At 40.4% G+C, this 21540-nt stretch overlaps 1 protein-coding gene across 17 annotated transcripts in view; it reads left to right on the forward strand.

Annotated features, from left to right (window-relative positions):
* The window catches only part of ABLIM1 (actin binding LIM protein 1), a 325523-nt gene that overhangs the window by 248697 nt on the left and 55286 nt on the right, over nucleotides 1–21540 (forward strand). For 15 of the 17 annotated variants that reach the window (XM_053312321.1, XM_053312318.1, XM_053312316.1 and 12 more), the window contains 3 exons: nucleotides 4828–4875; nucleotides 11961–12038; nucleotides 18745–18900. In XM_053312321.1, coding sequence (XP_053168296.1) covers nucleotides 4828–4875; nucleotides 11961–12038; nucleotides 18745–18900 — 282 coding nt within the window. The remainder of the gene's footprint in view (nucleotides 1–4827; nucleotides 4876–11960; nucleotides 12039–18744; nucleotides 18901–21540) is intronic. The other 2 variants (XM_053312327.1, XM_053312324.1) reach the window with 1 other exon arrangement.

The raw sequence follows: 21540 nt of genomic DNA on the forward strand, positions 1-21540 counted from the left end.
TTGAACAAGGGACAGTTTGGATCACGATTGAGCCTGACCAAGCCCAGTTCAGGTGAGCCATTTCGGCAGCGAAGGTATGTCTGGGCAAGGGCAGCAAGAGAGGTAAAAAGGTCCTTGCCTGCCACTGCCATTCACACACCCCAGCATGGCCCCAAACATGCTTGAAGCTCCATTTAGGAAGCCGCCCACATGGCAGTGGTGTGGTTCCAGCCTCTGCTCATACACGGAGGCTGGAACCATGCTGCTGCCTTGCTGGTGGCTTCCTAAATGGAGCTTCAAGCACACTTGGGGCTGTGCTGGGGGTTGATGGTGCTGGTAGTGACACCAGCTGAGTAAGGACCTTTTCGTCTCTCCTGCCACCCCCGCCCAGATGCCCTGAAGACTTCCTGGACCCCCCACCCCTTTACTTGTAAAGGGGAATCTTCAACAGATTCCTCTTTACAAATATTAGCTGCCCAAACCACCAAACCGGTTCAGTCAAACGGACCGGACTGGCCATTTGGTTCGGCAGCATGCAGTTCAGTGCAAATTCTATGCAAATTCAAATCAAACCCTGATTTCTAATTCATGCTCACTCCTATTTACATCAGCCTTAAGCTATTCAGCTAGCTAAGGAGTATGAAAATCTCTCAACTAGAGAATACACCACTACAGGTGAAACTCAGAAAATTAGAATATCGTGCAAAAGTCTATTAATTTCAGTAATGCAAATTAAAAGGTGAAACTGATATATGAGACAGATGCATTACATGCAAAGCGAGATAAGTCAAGCCTTAATTTGTTATAATTGTGATGATCATGGCATACAGCTCATGAAAACCCCAAATCCACAATCCCAGAAAATTAGAATATTACAAGGAACCAAGAAGACAAGGATTGTAGAATAGAACAATATTGGACCTCTGAAAAGTATAAGCATGCATATGTATTCAGTACTTGGTTTGGGCCCCTTTTGCAGCAATTACTGCCTCAATGTGGCGTGGCATGGATGCTATCAGCCTGTGGCACTGATGAGATGTTATGGAAGACCAGGATGCTTCATTAGCGGCCTTCAGCTCTTCTGCATTGTTTGGTCTCATGTCTCTCATTCTTCTCTTGGCAATGCCCCATAGATTCTCTATGGGGTCAGGTCAGGCGAGTTTGCTGGCCAATCAAGCACAGTACACTGTATACTTTTCAGAGGTGCAATATTGTTCTATTCTACAATCCTTGTCTTCTTGGTTCCATGTAATATTCTAATTTTCTGGGATTGTAGATTTGGGGTTTTCATGAGCTGTATGCCATGATCATCACAATTATAACAAATTAAGGCTTGACTTATCTCGCTTTGCATGTAATGCGTCTGTCTCATATATCAGTTTCACCTTTTAATTTGCATTACTGAAATTAATGGACTTTTGCACAATATTCTAATTTTCCGAGTTTCACCTGTATGTAGGTCTGAGGTCTTGTAGTTATTGTACTGACAATTAAAGCAGTAAGAACTTGAGTGATGAAGCTTTTCTAGCTTACTTCTATAATTTCTGCTAAATAAATTCTATAGTGACATTCTAAACATAACCACGTACATTGCTCTGGGCAGCTTGGAGGAAGAGCGGGGTATAACTGTAGTAAATAAATACAATAAATAAACATAGGCAACGCATAATACATTAAAATAGAATTTATTTCAAAGAGCTTGATATGAAAAGTAATTTTAAGGAGCTTTAATTCAAAACCTTACCAAGCTGCCTAAAAGCCATGCTGAGGTGTCTAAGACATGCAAGAATGTCAAGATGACAGTATGGCATCTCTCTGAATTTATATCTTTTTTTTTCTAAAGTTTTTCATTACACAGAAAATTATAAATACATACATATACATATGATGAGAAATACATCAGCATTCCAGTATCTCCTAAGACAAATCTAGCTGGCATTTATAGCTCGTTTGTTCCTCTCTCTTTTTAATCTATAAATCTAGATATATAAATCCTAGTGTAGAGAAATCTGTTGGAGTCAGTTTTGACAGTGGCATTATTCACACAAGGCTCTCTTCGGAGCTCTCATCTCCTCCAAAATGGAGGGTGTGCATTCACGTATTGGCCAGATTTACCCAGAAGTCCCTGCGAGTTATTGGGGAGCACTTCACACACAATTTGGGTTTTCCATTGTGCACAGCCTTGTGTAGCCTGTGATTTGTGCTTTGTGTAGCCTGATATGTATCTGGGTTTAAAAAATCCACTTTTTGCATTGGGTTTTTTTGGGCAACTTTGAACTCTCAGTAAACTCACAGTGTGAGTTTACAAAATGTGTGTGAATGCAAAATGCTTTGAAGTGACCTGAATGGTTTGTGTGATCAGAGATTTCCTCTTATACTCCAGTTTTAGGAGCACTGAATGATGTGCTAATGGTGCCTGCATGCTTCTAATAAAAGCACTTGTTCAGCACTAGCCTCCACACTTTCAAAGCAAGGGTATTCTTGCGCAAAGAGGAGGGAGTAAGCGTGCATTTTAGCTTGACAAAACTTCATCTGTAGCCATATTTTTTGAAGATGTTACCTAGAACAGTGTTTCTCAACATTTTTGGAGTCATGGACCACTACATTATTCATGTGCAGTTTCCCAGACCAGCAGTTAGTAAAGGGGTCGCCGCCCTCACAGCCAATCCCACCCCCAGGCACCCCCAAAAAACCAATTTCAGGCAACTCCAGAGCTCATTTCTGGGCAGCCCTCGCTGCTGGATAATGTTCATTTTGTGGAAGCAAAATGAATGTTGTGGAAGCAAAATGAATGAAAGCAAAATGAACGTGAGGGCTGCCTGGAAATGAGCTCCGGAGAGCCCCTGCCAGCCCAATTTTTTTGGGGGGTGGTGGTGTATTTTTATTAGTGATGCCTCAGAGACCGGTACCCAACACCTTGCAGACCGGCACTGGTTCCCGGACTGGTGGTTGAGAAACAATGACCTAGAAAACTTGGGGAGACATGAAGTAACTTTGCCAAAAATCACTTTATTACTATAAGCTCAATTCAAGCATTTGGTACATCCTTAAACATTTACACTTTATAAAGGAACTTTCAATGCAGAGAGAAAATGATGGCAGAGTGACATTTTAAAAATAAACTTGTTGGGCTATTACAAGTTTAAGCATGCTGTCAAAACAAATGTTTTCTGACATGAACTGTTTTACAAGTACAGTTTGTAGGCTTCTCTGGCAAAGCTTCTGAACTTCTTGTGCCTTTTAACAGCCACGTGACAAGGTGAAATTCAGCAGACAAAACTTTTCTTATCACTGCATCTTCATGTGGCGAAAATGTCACCTGCTGCATTTCAACCTATTATGCTGTTAAAAGCATATGTTGCCAACTGAAGGGGGAGGAGGGGGGAGTGGAAACCTTAGTTTAAGTATGGGAGTGAAACAGCTGCAAAAGGTTTAGACAGCCTAGCTTGCTCTACTGCTGAACTTACATATGTTTTAAAAAGTGAAGTGCAGCACTGCAACTATTTCCTACCATGTGTTTTAATTTCATGTGCTCATCTATCTTATTTAGCACTCCTTCTCCTATCCATAGTCCCCATCAAAGAATTTTTGGAGATGAAAGAATCAACAGGTTTTAAGTGATTGCACCTGGCGAGAACAACTTAAGCCAGGAGAAAGAGATAAACTGAACACATATGCTGAGGCTTTATTTCATTATAAATGTCCATTCTGAACTGCAAACCTCAGTAGGGATTGGTGGTTAAGACCCAGCTCAGTCTGTGACTTGTTACTCTCATGGGAACAATATGGCCACACCAGCCTTGGTAGTCATTGGCAAACACTACCTGTTTTAGCACTTCTTTGCAGTTTGATTAGTGGAAGAGATCATTTGATGTGAGATTTTAATTCCCAAACTTCCAGGGTCTTGTCACTGCCCAAGTAACTGGAAATGTGATATTGTTTACATGAGAAACTTATACACATATGAGCACTTGATCCTTTGACAAGTGCTCATGTCACTTACCATGATAAGCATGATAAATGCTCATGTCACTTATATTGCTGCAATGAGACATTTTCATTTAATTCACTGGTTTGGAGCCCAATCCTGGACAAATTAAACTTTTCTGGTAAACCTGACACTGAACTAAAATAAGATATACTCAGTAAGATGAAAAGATATACTCAGTAAGATACTGTATACTGAGGGCCCAACAACATACGATGCTAGAAAACCTGTGATGTCTACTCTGTTAAAAAAATTTTTTGGGGAAAATATAGGTTGTCAGGAAGCAGTGAATGATGGCAATTCAATATTTAACTCTTTCCCTGTGGGCCATTTTTGCGCTCAAAATTCCTTCCCCCAAGATTGTTTTCCACCTTTGAGGGAAATAATATGGGAAGAAACTCAGAGTTTCATGTATTTTCCCAGTGTCATATCCTTTCTTGTTTCTAACCTATGGTTAGAAACAAAATAGGATTTGCCAGGTTTAGGCATTACAGCAAATCCTGGCCTTTTCTAAATCATCATTGGAAGTAGAAACCTTTCTCTCCTTGTGCATCAAGGACAGTATGTAAGTCAAAGGTTCAAGAATGTTATGTGGTATCAGGGTTAAATCATGGTTCCACAAGCCATCTGAACTGGTTGCTGATCCTTGAGGCACCCTAAAGTAATTTCTATAAATACGCCTGTGTGGGAAGCAATGAAAAGTAATTGTAGACTAGCCCTGTCTTGCAATGAGAATTATATGATCTATGTTCCACCTTACTCTTCTGCCTCTAAGGATCTTTGTTTTTTAAACTGTTAATAGCAATGTGAAATGACTGTAGAATAACTGCAAACAAAACAACCTATTCCTTCTTCTCCAGCTGTTTTCACCACCTTGTATAATGAACTCCATCAAAAAACTAAGGCAGGTACTGTAAGCAGCACTGGCACAGTGTCCTTATACCTTATACTAGTGCATCCAGTTTTGGCTCGATGTTCAAGGGATTGTTTCAGAAATGGTGTACTCACCCCATATAGTTCTATAGAGCATGACTTGAACATCTGCAATGTAGAAGCAGGCAGCCATCACATCACTGTGTTGGGTTGATGAGGATGGTTCCAGTGCTTTTAGAAATGACCTGTCTTTAAATTATGTACATTGCATGGTAAAAACCAATGTCAAGGCAAAGCAGAGGTGTCATAGATGTGGACCAAGCCTGGGTTTGGGAATGAATATAAGATAATGGGTGAATCAAGTTCTTGAGGAGTGTGTGGTTTTCATATGATAGGTGATAACTTTGGACTTCTCCCAAATAATAAAACCCTATACCCTAAAACCCCACATATCATCAAAAACCCCACCATATCAAATGTCTCAATATGCCAAAGGAACATGAGGGCATTTTTTGACTTCAACACAAAGGAGTTAAGCAAGAAACAACAAACACAAGTGGGGGAGCGAAGCATCAAGAAGCAACATGAGAGATGTTTAGAAGGGAGTGAGCAGCATGAAAGCAGCGTTTCGACTGTTCTTTGATGATTAGGCTCCCTGGCAGTGTGGAAAACGAGACTAGTATCATTGACTCTATTTTTTCTATATTTAGAAATATTTCTCTAAAAAAATTTCTCTATATTTCTCTAAAAATGCATATTTCTCTAAAAAATGTACATTGTGCTTCAGCTTTTGTGGACTTCTGTTAATTGAATGACCCACATTTATTTTAGGGGACTTCGGACATTACATCTGCAATATTCTTAAGGCAGAATTTCAGCAAGCACATTTTGAAAAGACAGCAAGGTGTTGGGAGACTGAGGTGTTCATCCCTTGGCTAGTCTTTAGTCCACACACAAATTACTTGCAGGACAGTCTTATGCATTTTTACTTGGAAATATTTTTTATCTTTCTGAATTAAGGACTTGCTCCCCAGTAAGTGATTGTAGGATTACAGGCTTGGTGTGAAGAAGGAAAACATATCCATATGGACAATGTGTCAACAAACATAGTGTTCAAAGACTGTGTTACTGCGAGTATTAGGAAATCAGCCAAATAAAACAAACGGTTTTCCAGCTATTAAAATGTATCTTTTAAAGGTGGAGTAGCAGTCTTTAAGGGAGGATAAAAGGCATTACAGGTTCCAAATTATCTAGCAAATTTTCCATATAAAAGAATAGGAAAATCTGGAAACACTCTGAAAATAGTGGTTGAAATTGTTCTCATGTGACTCTGACAGGAAGGGTTCATGGGGTTGGGAAAGAGTCTGAAAAGCAAGAGTAGTGAATTAAAAATATAGCTAGTCTCTTTAAACAAAGAACTGTAATTCCATAAATAATCCATATGGATGACAAGTGTGAGATTTTTTTTAAAAAAGCTAAAGCCTGCATAGCCCAAAATAAGTCAGTGATCCTAAAGGTTTTCACATAAATGGAAAGTGAAAACAGCCAAATGTGATCAAGCTGAGGGGTGATGAATGGCAGAGCTATCAGTAATTTTGCTAAAGGCCAAAATAACAGAAAGCTGGTAAGTGAGCAAAATCTAATTATGGGGAAGGCCAGAGGAGAACAGGGAAGAGGAGACCAAGGCTACACTCCTGTTAGTATCCCTGAAACAGTTTGACCTTATTCACGCCACTTGAAAGCCTAAAAAGAAAGCACATCCCATATGTGTGCCTGTATACTCTCTAACAGTTTGCCAATTAAAATAGAGACATGCTTGTAACACAATTTTTATGTCAAGGTTTATGAACCAAGCCCCTTCCCCATTCCTGTTGCATATTTCTCAAGGCCCTATTCTGCCTTCTGTGTTCATTTATTCTATAACTGCTGTCTCTACCAGTGTGGGAAGGAAGGAAACGGGAATGGTGCAATACAATTTGTTAAAGAGTAGATCCTGATGTGTTTTGAGTAAAATTCTTCTTCAAGGGAAGAAGAGTTCTGTCCTGCAATATGTGATTGCCCTGCAATATGTTGTGAACAAAACATAGTGCATAGACAACCGCAGCTGCAGTGGCTAGTTTCAGCCATAATACAAAATCATGGTTTGTGCTAAACATAGGTAAGATTGTGGTTTGAGCTGCCAGACATACGACAAGCAAACTATAACGCAGTTCACCTTGAGGAGCTGTGAGCACTCCCAGTAAGTTGTGCTAGCAAAAACCTAGGTGGGAGGAGGAGGGATGATCACCTGCAAGACAGGAGCTGGGTGGGATGACCTTTCCTCCTACCTCATTAATATGCTGGGTACAAGTGCTGGGTAGTACAGTGCCATCCTATCTAGCTCCTGTCTCTCAGACTTATAGTTCACCTCTACCTGCCTAGGTTTTTGCTAGCAAACCTTCAAAAATTGGGAGGGCACACAGTTCCCGAAGCTGGGTGGGACAAATGAGAACCATCATATGAACTGCCAATTAGCAGTTTACAATTAATTCATGTGAATTGCCAACTAATGATTGTATGAACTGCCATTATGATTTAGAGCTGCTTGTCAGCTTTTGTTTCCCATCTGCTCATGACTCAGCTTCATAAGTCACAAGTTCATTCCCATGATCATGGTACAGCAGCCTCTTGAGGTGGAATGATTACTCTAACTGTGGTTTATCAATGGTTTGTGATTTCAGACATAATATGAAGCCACAGTTAGCACAAACTCTGGTTTGCAAACCAACTTCAAACCATAGTGTCTGATGTTGTATTGTTGACTCCAAACAAATCATGGTATATGGGCAGGCTTGGGTTCAAAAATAATGTGAAAACATGATTTAGCTAAAGAAACCATGGCTCCATGTGACGTCTGAACCCAGTTAATATGTGATTTGGCAAGCTGTGACCACCTGCATGCTGCCTTATTGTTCATGCACATACCTTAAGCTGATGTTCCATAGAGACAAGAGGCATCCACCCAACCAGTGAGAGACTGAATTTCTAGAGACTTTGAGGAGGGAGCCAAAACTTTAAGAATGACAATGGTAGCAACTTCTGGGGAATTAGTTGCATTTTTTCATAGGCAATATTTTGCAAAACTAAAGGCCTTTCTAACCTCAAGTTTACAGGTCAGTAGGCACACATTTCCTACATGAATAAGAAATAGGAAACTGTACAGAAATATCTAGACGGCTACCAAATGTTCACAAACATTTCCAGACAGGTTTGAAAGTTTCTCAGGCATACTTGCAATTTTTACATGTACAGGGATGTTAAACACATGCGCGCGCACACACACACATCGTACTTCTGATGATTGCCACATAAAATGTCAAGTCACTCTTTAATTCTGGGCAAAGGCATTGCTTTTGTGCAACATTTGGGGGAAAGCAAATTCTAAGACTCCTAAGCACTATTGAAATCAGTAAGATACATAAGTCATGATTAACTGAAGCCCTGTCAATTTCAATATGACTTAGACTTAAATTAACATAGACTGGATGTTGCCCAATCAGACAAGAAACATTTTCCTTTTTTTGTTTTCATAACTCAGCAAATATGGGACAAGAACTGCACTCATCCCGGCTTTGACAATACCTTCAAATATGATTATGTAGTCTTTACTACCCTTATCCTTGGTGAAGGATATTTAACAGGTTATGATGGGCAAAAATTCAGCAGGTGTGGTTTTTCTCTATCTAACAAGAAAGAGTGCCTGCTGAATTTTTGCCTAATATAAAACTGTTGTGAGGACACAGACTCTCACAAGGGTGACAACCGTAAATGTATGACAGGTCCATGACTCATTGGTTTTTGCCATCCTCTGGTGTGAACCCTTGTAACCTGCATTTGCTCACATGATGTGGAAGGCAATGCCAGCATTCCTGATTGGCCCCACTGCTGCACAACTGAAGTCCAGCCCCTGTGGTGTTGCACAAGAGTGCAGTTGCTAAACCAATTAAAACAGCGCTCCCGCACTTGTGCGGTGTTACTTACACTGGGAACAGTGTGCAATCTGTGGTGCAAGTATGGGTGTGCTGTTTTAAGCAGTTGCACAACTGCACTCTTGCACAATATCTCTGGGGCTGGTTTCTATGTGTGGAACATTGACCAGTCAGAAACCCAAACATTACCTTCCGCATCATGTGGACCATTGTTTCAAATTCTCACACTAATGAAACACTAATGCTTTCAATTCCTCTTCCCTCCTGCAACTCACAAAGTACGTTTATGTGGAAAAAAATCTTGAATGAAACACACTTTTCAGCATCCCATTTTAAAAAACAACTTGGCACAACTATTTTGTTTAATCTCTATAAAAGAAACACTACCATAAAGCTGAAAGTTTGATTTCCCATCAGAAAGGCGGAAGGGTCCATTAGAGAAAAACTCTTCTAAAAGCTAAGGAAACCCCATGAGCCTTGCTGTTTTCTTCACAAATATTTCCAGAGTGAAGTCTGCGATTCCCATTGTTTGTTGCCCTTTGGTGTGAAATCTCTGTTCTCTAGCCAGTGAGAGATGAGGACAAGTTCATCGAGAGTTTAATTGCTAAATAGCATTAGTTTAAAAGGCAGAATGAGAGGCATAGAGGATCCTCTGCCCCATTTTCAATGATTTTTGATGGAGGTCTTGAAAGGGCATGGAATGGTTTTCTATTGCCAAGGCCAATCTAGATGGGGATACCACTTCAGCTGTGCATCCTATTGGAAGTAATATAATGTTGATGAACACCATCAGCATTTGGATGTGCATTCAGATGAGCTGCTCTGTTGTCAGGGCAGCTCTGTTGCCTTAGTAGTGTGGATATAAGCTCACCATACCCATTTTAACTGAGAATAAACCAAGTTCATTTGCCATAACTAATGCTGTCACCTACATGGTGCTCTTAAGTCATTGTATTGCCTACTTGATCCCCGATTGGCTTGAATCACTAAAAAAGAAGAAAACCCAGCCAAGAAATGACACTGGAGCCATAGTGGAGCTGCAAACCACCTGTTTGCTGGGAGGGCTGTAAAAAAGGCCCTTGTTGTCTAGAGACCTTCTCTTTTTTGCATCCTATTTTAGGATGCCCAGAGCATGCGTTTTGTGATGGGAGGGGTATGCTAATTCCTTTGAAGAGAAATCCTTTGTTTCCATCTCTGTTTTAATCGGCTGGATGTTTGGCATTTCTTTTTTATCATATTCATGCATGTTGATCCTTTTATTTGGGACTCATTTTTAAAAATATTATATTGCCATGATTTTAATTTTATTGTGCTGAACGAGAAGCTCTCAACATTTTGTGCATGATTTGTTTAGCAAGGCTAAGGGTTCACATTGCTTGCTGCTCTGAAAAAAGTAGGGAAAAATAATGAATTGTACAGCAGTTAAACCAAAATTAGTCTTCCTCCTTCATTTTCCTTAAACATGATTTGTTATTGGATAAACTAAGGCTACAGTTCTTACTTTGCCTGGGAGCAAGCCCCATTGAATACAATGGAATGTGCTTCCAAGTAAACATACATAGACTTGGACTGTTCATAGGAGCATAGGAAGCTGCCTTATACCAAGTCAGACCATTGGTCCATCTACCTCAGTATCGTCTACACAGATTGGCAGTGTTTTCTTCAAGTTTGCATGCAGGAGTCTCTCTCATTCTTATCTGGAGAATGCCAGGGAGGGAACGTGGAAACTTCTGCATGCAGGTGCTCTTCCCAAAGCAGCCCCATTCCCTAAGGGGAATATCATTTGAGCCTGGAGCTTATAGCACAGAGGTAGGCAACCCTGGCTCTCCAGCTGTTGCTGAACTATAACTCAGATCATCTCCAGTCACAGTAAATTACAGGTAGGGTGCTAGGAGTTGTCGTTCAGCAATAGCTGGAGAACCAAGGTTCCCTACCCCTGTTCTAGGATATTATCTTAACCACTTCACCATATGAGGTACAAAACAGAGCTACCACTGTAGTAAAGAGGAAGAAATGAACTATGGCAGTGGGAGGTTCTTGTGGGGAGGGGAAGGGATGGATACTAGTAGGAGATGTGGCAGAATTGGATATGTAGCTTTCAACCACAGTATAGATCTTAGGCTTCATAATTGTAGCCATTTCTACTTTACAGCAAGGCCATTCTAGGCAGTTCTAAGTGCAATGATTGATTGCACTTCTGATCACATATTTGAGTTGGTTGAGCTTTCACTAGGCCCCACCACACACCACTGACAAGAACCAATGCAGGATAAGCATGTTATGAATGTGTTTGTTTTATGAATGTTATATATTTTGATCCCACCTCTCAGGATCCAGGCAGCCAACAACTAAATTCAGCAAAGCTAGCATTTTTTCAGTGACTGTAGATGCATCCCATAGGGATTAGTACTCTGGAAGCAGAAATATTCAAGTCTGTTATGTGGCAAAGTTAATGATATATGCATGGAAGTGGTTTCATTCAGTTCTTAAAGAAGAACATGTAGTTGAAGAACATCCAAGGAGTCAGTCTTTCATGATAGGCAAAATGTGTCACTCTTTCATGATTCACAAAAAAGAACAATGTAGGATAATATTGGTAACACATGCACTGTCACAGGCAGTTTCTGGAGCCCAAGCATAACCATTGGAATGGTTTTACATGAGGTCAGACTATTGACCTGGGACCATCTAGCTCAGCAACACCATATGAAACTGCCTTATGTAGAGTCAGACCATTGGTCCATCTAGAAGTGGTTCTCCAGGGACCTTTTTCAATTCTACTTGGATATCAGAGATTGAAAATAGGACCTTCTGCATGCAAAGCATGTGCTCCTCCAGTGAGCTATGGCCTCAGTATTACTTGCATAGCTGGGAAGCAACAACAAACCCACGCGAATATACAAGGATGCTGTTCTGATGATTTGGTGTTTTGTATTCATCCTTGTTGGCTATGTATGCCCTAGAGAATAACCCTTTACTGTCCACAAAACAAAATAACCCTGCTTGCATCACAGGTTTTTGATGAAAATTTTAGTTTTCATTACACGTTTTGACTGGGTGGTTTGAAAATGAATGTAGCTTTCTGTGTTTCAAGCAGGCTGTATAGTCCAGTCAGTCTCTTACAGATTAACTCTTTCTTATTTTTTTAACAGCCCACAAGAACATCCTCAGAAAGTATTTATTCCAGGCCTGGATCCAGTATACCTGGCTCACCAGGGCATTCAATCTATGTAAGCATAATTTTGCGTTACCCTTATTTATTGCTTATCATGCAATCAAAAGAACTAACGGCTGAGATTTTCTAAGTCACCAATGAGATTAAGATGCTTTAGGATCACACTCTCACTAGGAATGTGCAAAGCCCTTGCAGAGCCCTTAAGATTGTACTTTGGCAATTATTAATGTTTAGGTTTTGCCAACAATATTCCAGTCCTTAAGAAAAATTAGAACTGAAGGTGTTCATTCTATCCTCTGAAGAAGAAAGGATTAGCATAGCTGTGTGAGAGTGCATGGGACATGTCACCAAGTTTGTGTGCAGAGATTTGTACCAGAGTTTTCAGAAACAAATACCCAGCTCTTTCCAGCTTGAGTTCCTACAATAAATGTGTAACATGGGAAAGGCAGACGTATCTCTAACCATATGGGAATACACACCCCATAGTCCCGATTGGCTGTGGCTTCCCAGCAAGAATCCACTGTCTGTTTAGAGATTTGCATTTGCCCTTCACATATTTACTAGTGGGTTTGCTAACTTTTATCTTTCAAATTCAGTGTAACAAATGTCAAATCCATCAGGCATGAAGGACAGGGGTCTTGTGCAACTTGACGATTGCACAAGATGAAGGGTAAGGCACTCTCCCTCTCAACCTTGGGAGATGGTGAATTATGGCTTGATAATGTGAAAAATATTGGGAAGAATGCTGCTTGACATCCAGACAAGCACTGCATTGGTACAATAGTAACTGACATCTAGACTAAAGCTGAGCTGTTGCATGATTGGGGAAGGGTTACTTTCACTGATCTCCCCTTCCCTTTGGAGGCTGCACAACCCTCAGGGCCATAATTCTGGAGGCATAGTGAGCTTCAGAGGAAGAGGAGATTGGCAAAAATTGCCCTTCGTACCTTGTGCTATGGCAGAGCATTAGTCTGGATATCAGCCATTGGAGAAAAATCTCCAGTCAAGTTGGCAACCATAAGCATGAGGCCTCTTAGACAGTGGGGAAGATACATTTAATATATACCTTACCTAGGATGGAAGCCTCTGGTTATTTCTGGAACAGGAGTGTAGGTTTTAGTTTAATTCTTGGAATATTTCCACCCCAACTGGCAACTAGGCTTTCAGACTGGAAGCCAGATAGTGGTGGAATTCCATAACATCCCTATGTGAGATTTACTCTTTACCATTCTTTAACCATCTTTATGTATATTCTTTAACCATGATCAGGGCAGTAGTGATCGACTTTTCAAAAAAATGTTTGGAGAGTGAAGTAGTTATTGTAATACATGAAAGTGGGGTTGCTGGATCTTTATTTAAAGAAGGTGGTGCCTGTTACTTAAACAGCTCTGAAGCCCTCAAAACATTTAAATACGTCAACCTGGCAACTTTACACAGAAAGGATTGTGATAAATAATATGTAATAAAAAGCACGACTTCATTCATTCATTCATTCATTCATTCATTCATTCATTCATTCATTCTATTTCTATACCGCCCTCCCAGAAATGGCTCAGGGCAGTTTACACAGAGAAATAATAAAGAAATAAGATGGATCCCTGTCTCCAAAGGGCTCACAATCTAAAAGAAACCTAAGATAGACACCAGCAACAGTCACTGGAGGTACTGTGCTCGGGGTGAATACGGCCAGTTACTCTCCCCCTGCTAAATAAAACATTACTACTTGAGAGGATGCTTCATAAAAGAAATGCAAATGAAAAGACTTGGGAAGGTCTTTATAACCTACCTTATACAGTAGGTTAAAAAAAGATGTTAAAAGCTATTAAGAATTTATTCCTCTATATTGTTAAAACTGTGAGAACATTTTGTAAAGTGTGCAATGACAATTCTAATCAATATTAGGGATCATGAGAATAGAACCAGCGTGTCTGTTGGTTATCTGACAATTCATGCAGTCCATCTTGGTCCTCATCCATTTGCACCAGGAGCTTCCTCTTCCTGTCACCCAGCTGCCTCCAGGGATAAATGTAGGCCCAGGTTGTGTTGCCCAATCATCATATCCAGTCTCCTCCCTTTCAGCAAGAGAATATGCTGGAGGAAAACATATATGCTTCCTACACGTGCTGTTCATGTGCAGCACCAGTAGAGGACAGGGGGCAAGCACAGCCACCTCCATTCCAGGAGTGTTTATTGAAATAAAGGTGCTTTCACATAATCAGAGTGCTTTTCCTTATTATCATCAAGTAGGGGTGTGCATGGAACCGTCTGGCCCGGTTCGGTCCAGCCCCCCATCGAACCCCCCCCCGGGTCTGGTCCATGAATTTTTTGTTGTTGCTTTTAAAAAATTAAATTGTTTTAAAGCTAAAGGTAATTAAAAAATAATTTAATTTTTTTAAAAAATTGCAGACCAGCCAGACCGGACCCAGCGGTCTGGTTCCGGTCCAATGGAAACGGGTGGGGTTCGGTTCGCCCCCGGACCAGACTGCTGGAGCGGTCCACACATCCCTATCATTAAGCACTATTTATAAAATGAACTGATATATTTATTTAGACCTTTTAAAAATCTTTGCTTTGGATGTTAAAAATAATAATAGCTGAATGCAAACCCTGTCAGAAATAATAAGCTTAACTTACTTTTACACTATAGAATTGATGTTAAGTCATCTGTGGTGCAAGGAACCCAAGGGACTGTAGTTTTGCTACAGTTTTGTTTTGTAAGTGTCTCCCCGTGGGGTCAGGGCCTCTCAAGACAGGGTTGCTAAACTTCTGGCATTGATCTGGAGTCTCCAGGAATCAGCATTGATCTCTAGTGTAAGGTTGAAAGGAATCCTGGATATTTTAATAGTTTCCTATTGTGAAAAATATTGGTGTCGGTGGGGGCAGAAATCTCGAATAGTTTCAGTCAGAGATGACAACTTTGTCTCAAGGGGAGAAAGATTCTGGATCTCCATAGGCCCAGACCTTTTCCTACAAGATAGGCGCAAGATGAAATAATAGGTTAATTCCAGAAAGGCACATGCAGGAAGAAAAGAAGAAAATGTTAGGACTGAAGAATTCGGGGAAGGCTTGCAGGACCAGAGAGGAAATCAGGAAAAGGCAGAGATAAGGCAGTCTTTCTGTGAGCTGTAACCAGTAGGTGCTTTGTTACATGAATAAAATCTGGTAACAGAAAGGGGAAGTTTGTATAGGAACAGGAAAGGACAGTAATCACTCTCTGCAGGAGGAGTGGAGCAAGACAAAGAGCCAGTGAAGCTACTTGAGCCCCAGGAATCCAATAGTTTACCAGACAGATGCAATGCCTCAAGGATAAGTCCCTGGCTTGGCTCCCAGAAGACCTATGGCTTCTGTGAGGGTAGGTGAAAGATCCCACTGTATAGAACTGTCAAACCAAGGAGCTGCCAGGTTTCTTTAGGGGAAACTGTGAACATGTTTGTAATATAGCCATGTCCCCTAAATGGGTAATAGTAAGGGTAAATGAAAGGCAACAGTGGGGGATGAAAAATAGCTAATGCTGCCCTGAGTTACTTGGCAGCCATGAGCATTCCCAGACAGGCCTTTTAGTTCACATCTCCACCAGAATGGAGGGTGTGCGTTCACATATCGGCCAAATTTCATGCAAAGTCCATGCAGCATATCAGATACAATTTGGGTTTTCTCCTGAGTATTGGAGCCTAACCCGATTTATGTCCAGGGTAAAAACATCCACTTTTTGCATCAGAATATCCAATAGGTCCCAAATTCACAGTAAGCCTTGTAGTAAACCCGCAGTAAAGCCTGCTGTCTGGGAAAGCTCCATGTCTGCAGCTGGTATCAGCACTGCCATGTTATACTGTTAGCAGCTAACTCATGGACCTATGCAAGTACAGAAACAACCTGATTTATACTGTACAGCAAAACAAAAGGGTGTTAATTTGGCATCCAGTAGAAACAGTGGAGGTTTTTCAGTTTACATCAGCTGTGGCTATGCTTAAAGTAGGCTTTGCACATTTTCAAGCTATGGAGCATACCCTGGAGTGCAGCCAGCACATTGACATGGGTGGATTCACAGCCTTCGGCAAGTTTTGGGAAAGTTAACTCTTCATTACATGGTGTAGCCTCTAATCTGCAGCACCAGGCAAGCTTTGTGTATTATTACTGTGCACAAGGGAGTAATTAAAATGCCTTGTATTAAGCGCACTCTTTTAAAATGTTGAGTCATGCATGATTCACTTCTTTTTTAAAAAAAACTTTGGTTTTTTTAAAAGCTACAACCGCACAAGTTAATTTTGGTTAGAACTGGAAAATTCTTAAACAGGAAGATGTAGCATTATTTAATTCAAGTTTGTAGCATAATGTAGTAACCAGCATTAGCAAGCATTTGCTATCAAACAAAAAGAAAGTATATTTTTAATGATAGCTTCCTTTTAATATTTCGGTAACAGTGTAACTCTCTGCAAACATTCCACCCATTTATCCAGACTTTCCCCAAAATGTTTTCTGTTATCCCAACAATCTAATTCCATACTCCTCCCACACAAACCAAAATCAGGTGTGAAATGGAAGAACAGAACTTTTCCATTCTTCTGTGTATTGTGATATGATCCTTAAATGGCCTTCTGAACTCATCCATGACATTGTTCTTCTGTTGTCATCAGGATTAATCCTTAAGCACTTTGCCAGATTGTTCTGTATGTTGTTAACAGGCAGCAGAGCTGAACTGTGCTTACGGTTGTTGGCCAACCTGCAAACAATTTATTATGAATATGAAATATGATGAATACTTGTATAACACTTTTCAACAAAAGTTCCCAAAGTAGTTTACATAGATATAAATAAAAAAATAAAATGGCTGCCTGACCCCAAAGGGCTCACAATCTAAAAATGAAATTTAAGATAGACACCAGCAACAGCCACTGGAGGGATGAAGTATATGGATTTGTTGTATATGAATTTAATTATTGTAGGTTGTCCTAAACAGGCTGATGTGTGATCAGTAATTCTGTTTGTGACTCAATGAAGCTTTATTTTCATTCTGCTTAGCTTAATGATCTAATTGTAATGGGTAGCATCCCAACTAAGTCATGATTAATTCCCATTGAAATTAGTAGGACCTAAATTAATTTCATTGATTTCAGTGGTGCTTAGTCATGACTAAAAAATCTAGATACTGCCTATAATTTAATAAATATAGAAAGAGCTGCCTTTTACTGAGACTAGTCATTATTCTAGCTAATATGACTTCATTCTAACTATTTATTTATTATTGTGCTTTAATAAATACGCTTTACGTGGGGCTTCCCTTGAAGAATATCTGGACATTTATTCAGTTGGTGCAGAATGCAGCTGTGAGGGTTCTATCTGTAACTGCTTGATTGGAGCATATTACCCCTATTTTGAAAGAGCTGCACCAACTGCCAAGTTGTTTCTGGATCCAATTCAAGATACTGGTTATTACCTTTAATGCCCTTTACAGTTTAGGCCCTGGATACCTGAAGGACTACCTGCTCCCAAGCACTGTTCCCTCTAACAGAAATTCCCAGATGTTGTTCACTACAACTCCCAGCATCCCCAGCTACAGTGGCCTTTGTTTGGGAATTATGGGAGTTGTAGTCAACAACATCTGGGAATCTCTGTAAGAGGGAACACTGATCCCAAGAGTTTCTGCCTGCCTAACAAGGTTGTCAGTGGGGCCTTTGTCCTGTATGCTCACATTGAGAGAGGCTAAATTGTTGTGCATGTGGGACAGTGTCTTCTTTGTTGTTGCCCCCAGACTCTGGAATGCTCTCCCAGAGAGTGTTCGCTCTTTGATATCTGTGGCTGCTTAAAAAAAACAACTACTAAAGACCTTTTTATTTGTTCAGTCTTTTACCCCTTAGGGGCTGCCGGGTCTCTCAGCTTTCTTGCATGAATTTGCAGCCTTATAAAATATGCAAACCATGTGCTCTGCAACTGAGAGATGGCCCCATCCTATATGCTGCACCATATTTAGAGGATACCACTTTGTACAAGCCTCTTATGTTCGGCCAGTGATGCCTTATTACAGTTGCCACCTATGTGCCAGGAGAGAGGCACAAAATATGTCCCATCGTTCTGGAGTTTCTTCTTGAGCTGATAATTTTTTCAGACACAGGTTTTTTCATTTAGGAGGACTTTTTGTTGAAGCCATTCTCTGTGCAATATTATGAACTCAACTTGAACTTCTTTCCTCTTCGGAGGGGTTAATTTTAGAATATGTAGCATTATATTTTAATATGTCTGTAAATTGAACATTTATTGAAGTGTTTTTTTTTAAAAATAGTTGTAAGCTGTCTTAAGTTCTTGTGGAAGTGTAAAATGGAAATTTATGTAATGACGAAATAGACAATTGCAATATTTTCTGTCATCAGAGTGCTGCCCCTACTCTTATCAGCATACCTCTGAGATAGTTATTGGGCAGGAATGGGTGTACATATGATGTATTCTGCTGGTAGTGAAACCCCAAATAAGTAAGCTACTTCTCAAAGATTACCCATTGAGTTATTGGCAAAGCCAGATTAAGAATATGTAACAGACTGGTGCATTGCTTAGTTCAGGTCTTAGTGGAAACCAAAAATCTTCCTCTCTGTTTAAGATGATAAAAGCCAAAGGAAAATATTGATTGCTTCATTTTAATGTATTGGAAGCCAGATTTTTCTTTTACCCTACCTACTACATAAGCAAAGTCCCTCAAACATGAGTTGCATGCAACAGAATCTACAAGTGTATTTATGTGTGTTAATTTCTCTTCTGTCTTTGACCTTCAGGCAAAAGTAGACAATGAGATCCTTGATTATAAGGATTTAGCAGCCATTCCCAAAGTCAAGGCCATTTATGACATTGAGCGTCCAGACCTAATTACTTATGAGCCCTTCTACACTTCCGCCTATGAGGAGAGACAGGAGAGGCAGAGTCTTGGAGAGGTAATGAACTGGGGAGTCACCCATTCTCTTTTTATATGCACTATTATTAAAAACCAGCTTAGTTTCCATCCTCTTTATAAGCCATACCTCTCTTGATGCTGCTGTTGGTGTTCTGTCCAAAAGCTTTGCTTCTCTCCAGCCTTGAAAGAATTGTGGTTTTTGTGTTGCAGAATAAGGGCTGCTGCTGCTACTGCAAAAACAAGCATGTGGCTTCTCTGTGTTTCTTCCCTAACACCTACAGCTACAAGGATCTCTTCCCAAGTGTGTACTTTGCTGGTTTCCTCATAGCTTCCTGGCAGCTGCCAACTGCATGTATGAAGCAAGCACAGTGATGCAATTTTGAAGCACTAGTGGGACTCTGGAGTTCTTTAGCTTTTAATGACAATAAAGGAGTCCAATTTCAGTAGAAGTGGCACACACTGTGGAAGGAAAAGTGATGCCTACCTACTGTCCACACTCAAACATGAAACACAGAGACTGGATAGTTACAAGGAAGCCATTCTGATCTATGTTTCAAAACATTTCTTTCTTTCTTATAACCCTGGGTTGGCAAGATACAGAAAACACTACTTTTTGCCCCCTGTGCTCTTCTTTGATATGTGCCACTAAATTGACTGTCACATCATAGAACTGCCATCAGAGGCTGGCAGCCAGACTAAATTACTCATGAGTAGTCCCACTGAATTAATGGGATAAGTTAGTCAGGATGACCACTTGTGAATAATTTAAATAAAATAATTAAATTTGGCTGTCAGACAATGTGTCCTGATGGCATCCTGATGTGAGATGCCATAAATATGACAGACACTCCCAGATTTCCATAGCTTTTGTTAACAGGGTTAGCTTCTTTAACTGAATCAGGACCCAAACTTCAAACAAAATGTAGCCTGTATTGATTAACTTAAGGGATTCTATGGGACAAGTTAGCTGTTCATGGAATCAGGACAAGCACCTGCTTGCTTGTGGGTTGTGTTACTGAATGGGATGTTACTGTTTCACAGTGCCATCATTTATATAGGCATTGGGACGGAAACCCATCATCTCCCAGGATGTTAAGCAAGTCTATGCATAATTACAGCTGTGACATTCCCCACAGTAACACTTGATCCTTGATGACTTAGGAAGAATGGATCTTCTCCAAAGGACTCCCTAAAACAGGGTTACTCAGCTGGTGGTTACTCAGTTGGTGGTTACTCCCAGGGTTACTCCCACCATCCACAGCGGCCAACAGTGAGAAGATTGTGCCAATTCACATCTGTTCTTGTTGACTATATCTATAGTTATTGGCTTCTGTATGTTGGTTGAATTTGGGGTGGCAATCTGCTTGGAACACATCAATCAAACAGAGATGTTGTGAAGCTGGGAATGAGCACCAAAGCCATTCATGCATGAAGATGTCCAAATGGATCTGATAGATTTATTGCAGGGAATATAAATGCTATGGAGAAAATTCAAGCACTGACTGATAGGAGAGACTGAAGAGGAATTACACATTTGCAAACTAATGCGCATAACAGTCCTCCAAAATGCTCTGATTTAATGAACAAAGCTGCTTTAAATACTTAACCCCCATGTTTGTAAGGAATTCTTCTTTAATACCTTGATACATAATAACATAGCAGAGAGAGCCCTTGATTGAGCAGGTATCCAGAAATCTGGGTGATTTTCCTAGCTCTACAATCCTAACACATGAGTGACCTTTGGCGAGTAATGTGTCTATAGCCTCCCTTCTTGCATTTCTGTTAAGAATACTGTATTGGTTACTCTGTGAAATAGGAGATGCCTCCAAATATCTCTACATTGTATCGCTTAATGGATCTGTTAAGGTAAGGGAAGTGCACAAATGCCAAAAGACTTTGTTGACCTCTAAGGTCTCTAGTGATGGTACAAGCCAAGGGCTCTGAGGAAGAAAATGTAGTATCATACAAAGTCAAGCTAATAGATAAGATCGTAAAGTGCTGTCTACATAAAGCCATTAGCCACAAGATCAGGGCAGTACAGGAAGTAGAGCTAAGCTGAAGTGAAGCAGTGGGCAAGATTCAGACTAAATTAGTCATGACTAAACACCAATGAATTAGATGTGACTAACTGAAGTTCTGTTAATTTCAATGGGACTTAGAAATGGCTGACAATTCTGTCCTGCTTGGTCTGTGTAGATTTCAGGCAAAAATCAGTTGGAAGATGAAACACAGAAAGCTAGTGCACCATAATGGTGAATAGAGTTAGCTGTGAACCAGAAAGTTGTTGTTCAAGTTCTTGGCAGGTGGCAAGAACTCACTGAGGTGGCTTAAGGCAAATGATGCTGTCTCAATTGCACTCCCTCTTCTGCATTATGGGGTTAAGAATAATGACATACCTTACAGAGGAGTTGTAAAGATTACTGAGATCATGTATGTGAAATGCTTTGAACACTCTGTACTTGCTTATTGTTGTTGTTATGCCCAAACATTAACCCAACAATCTGTCTTCTAATAACTTACTTTAAGCTTTAAAGTAAGTAGTAACTTACATTAGGATTCAACTCCTTTTAGGAGGGCATGCCCTTGCATGTTAGGGCATACCCTCAGTTCTTGCCTGTGGGCTTCCCAGAGGCATCTGTTGAGCACTGTGTGAAGCAGAATACTGGACTACATTGGCCTT

Source organism: Hemicordylus capensis, chromosome 3 (genome assembly GCF_027244095.1).
Source record: "Hemicordylus capensis ecotype Gifberg chromosome 3, rHemCap1.1.pri, whole genome shotgun sequence".
Taxonomy (NCBI): domain Eukaryota; kingdom Metazoa; phylum Chordata; class Lepidosauria; order Squamata; family Cordylidae; genus Hemicordylus; species Hemicordylus capensis.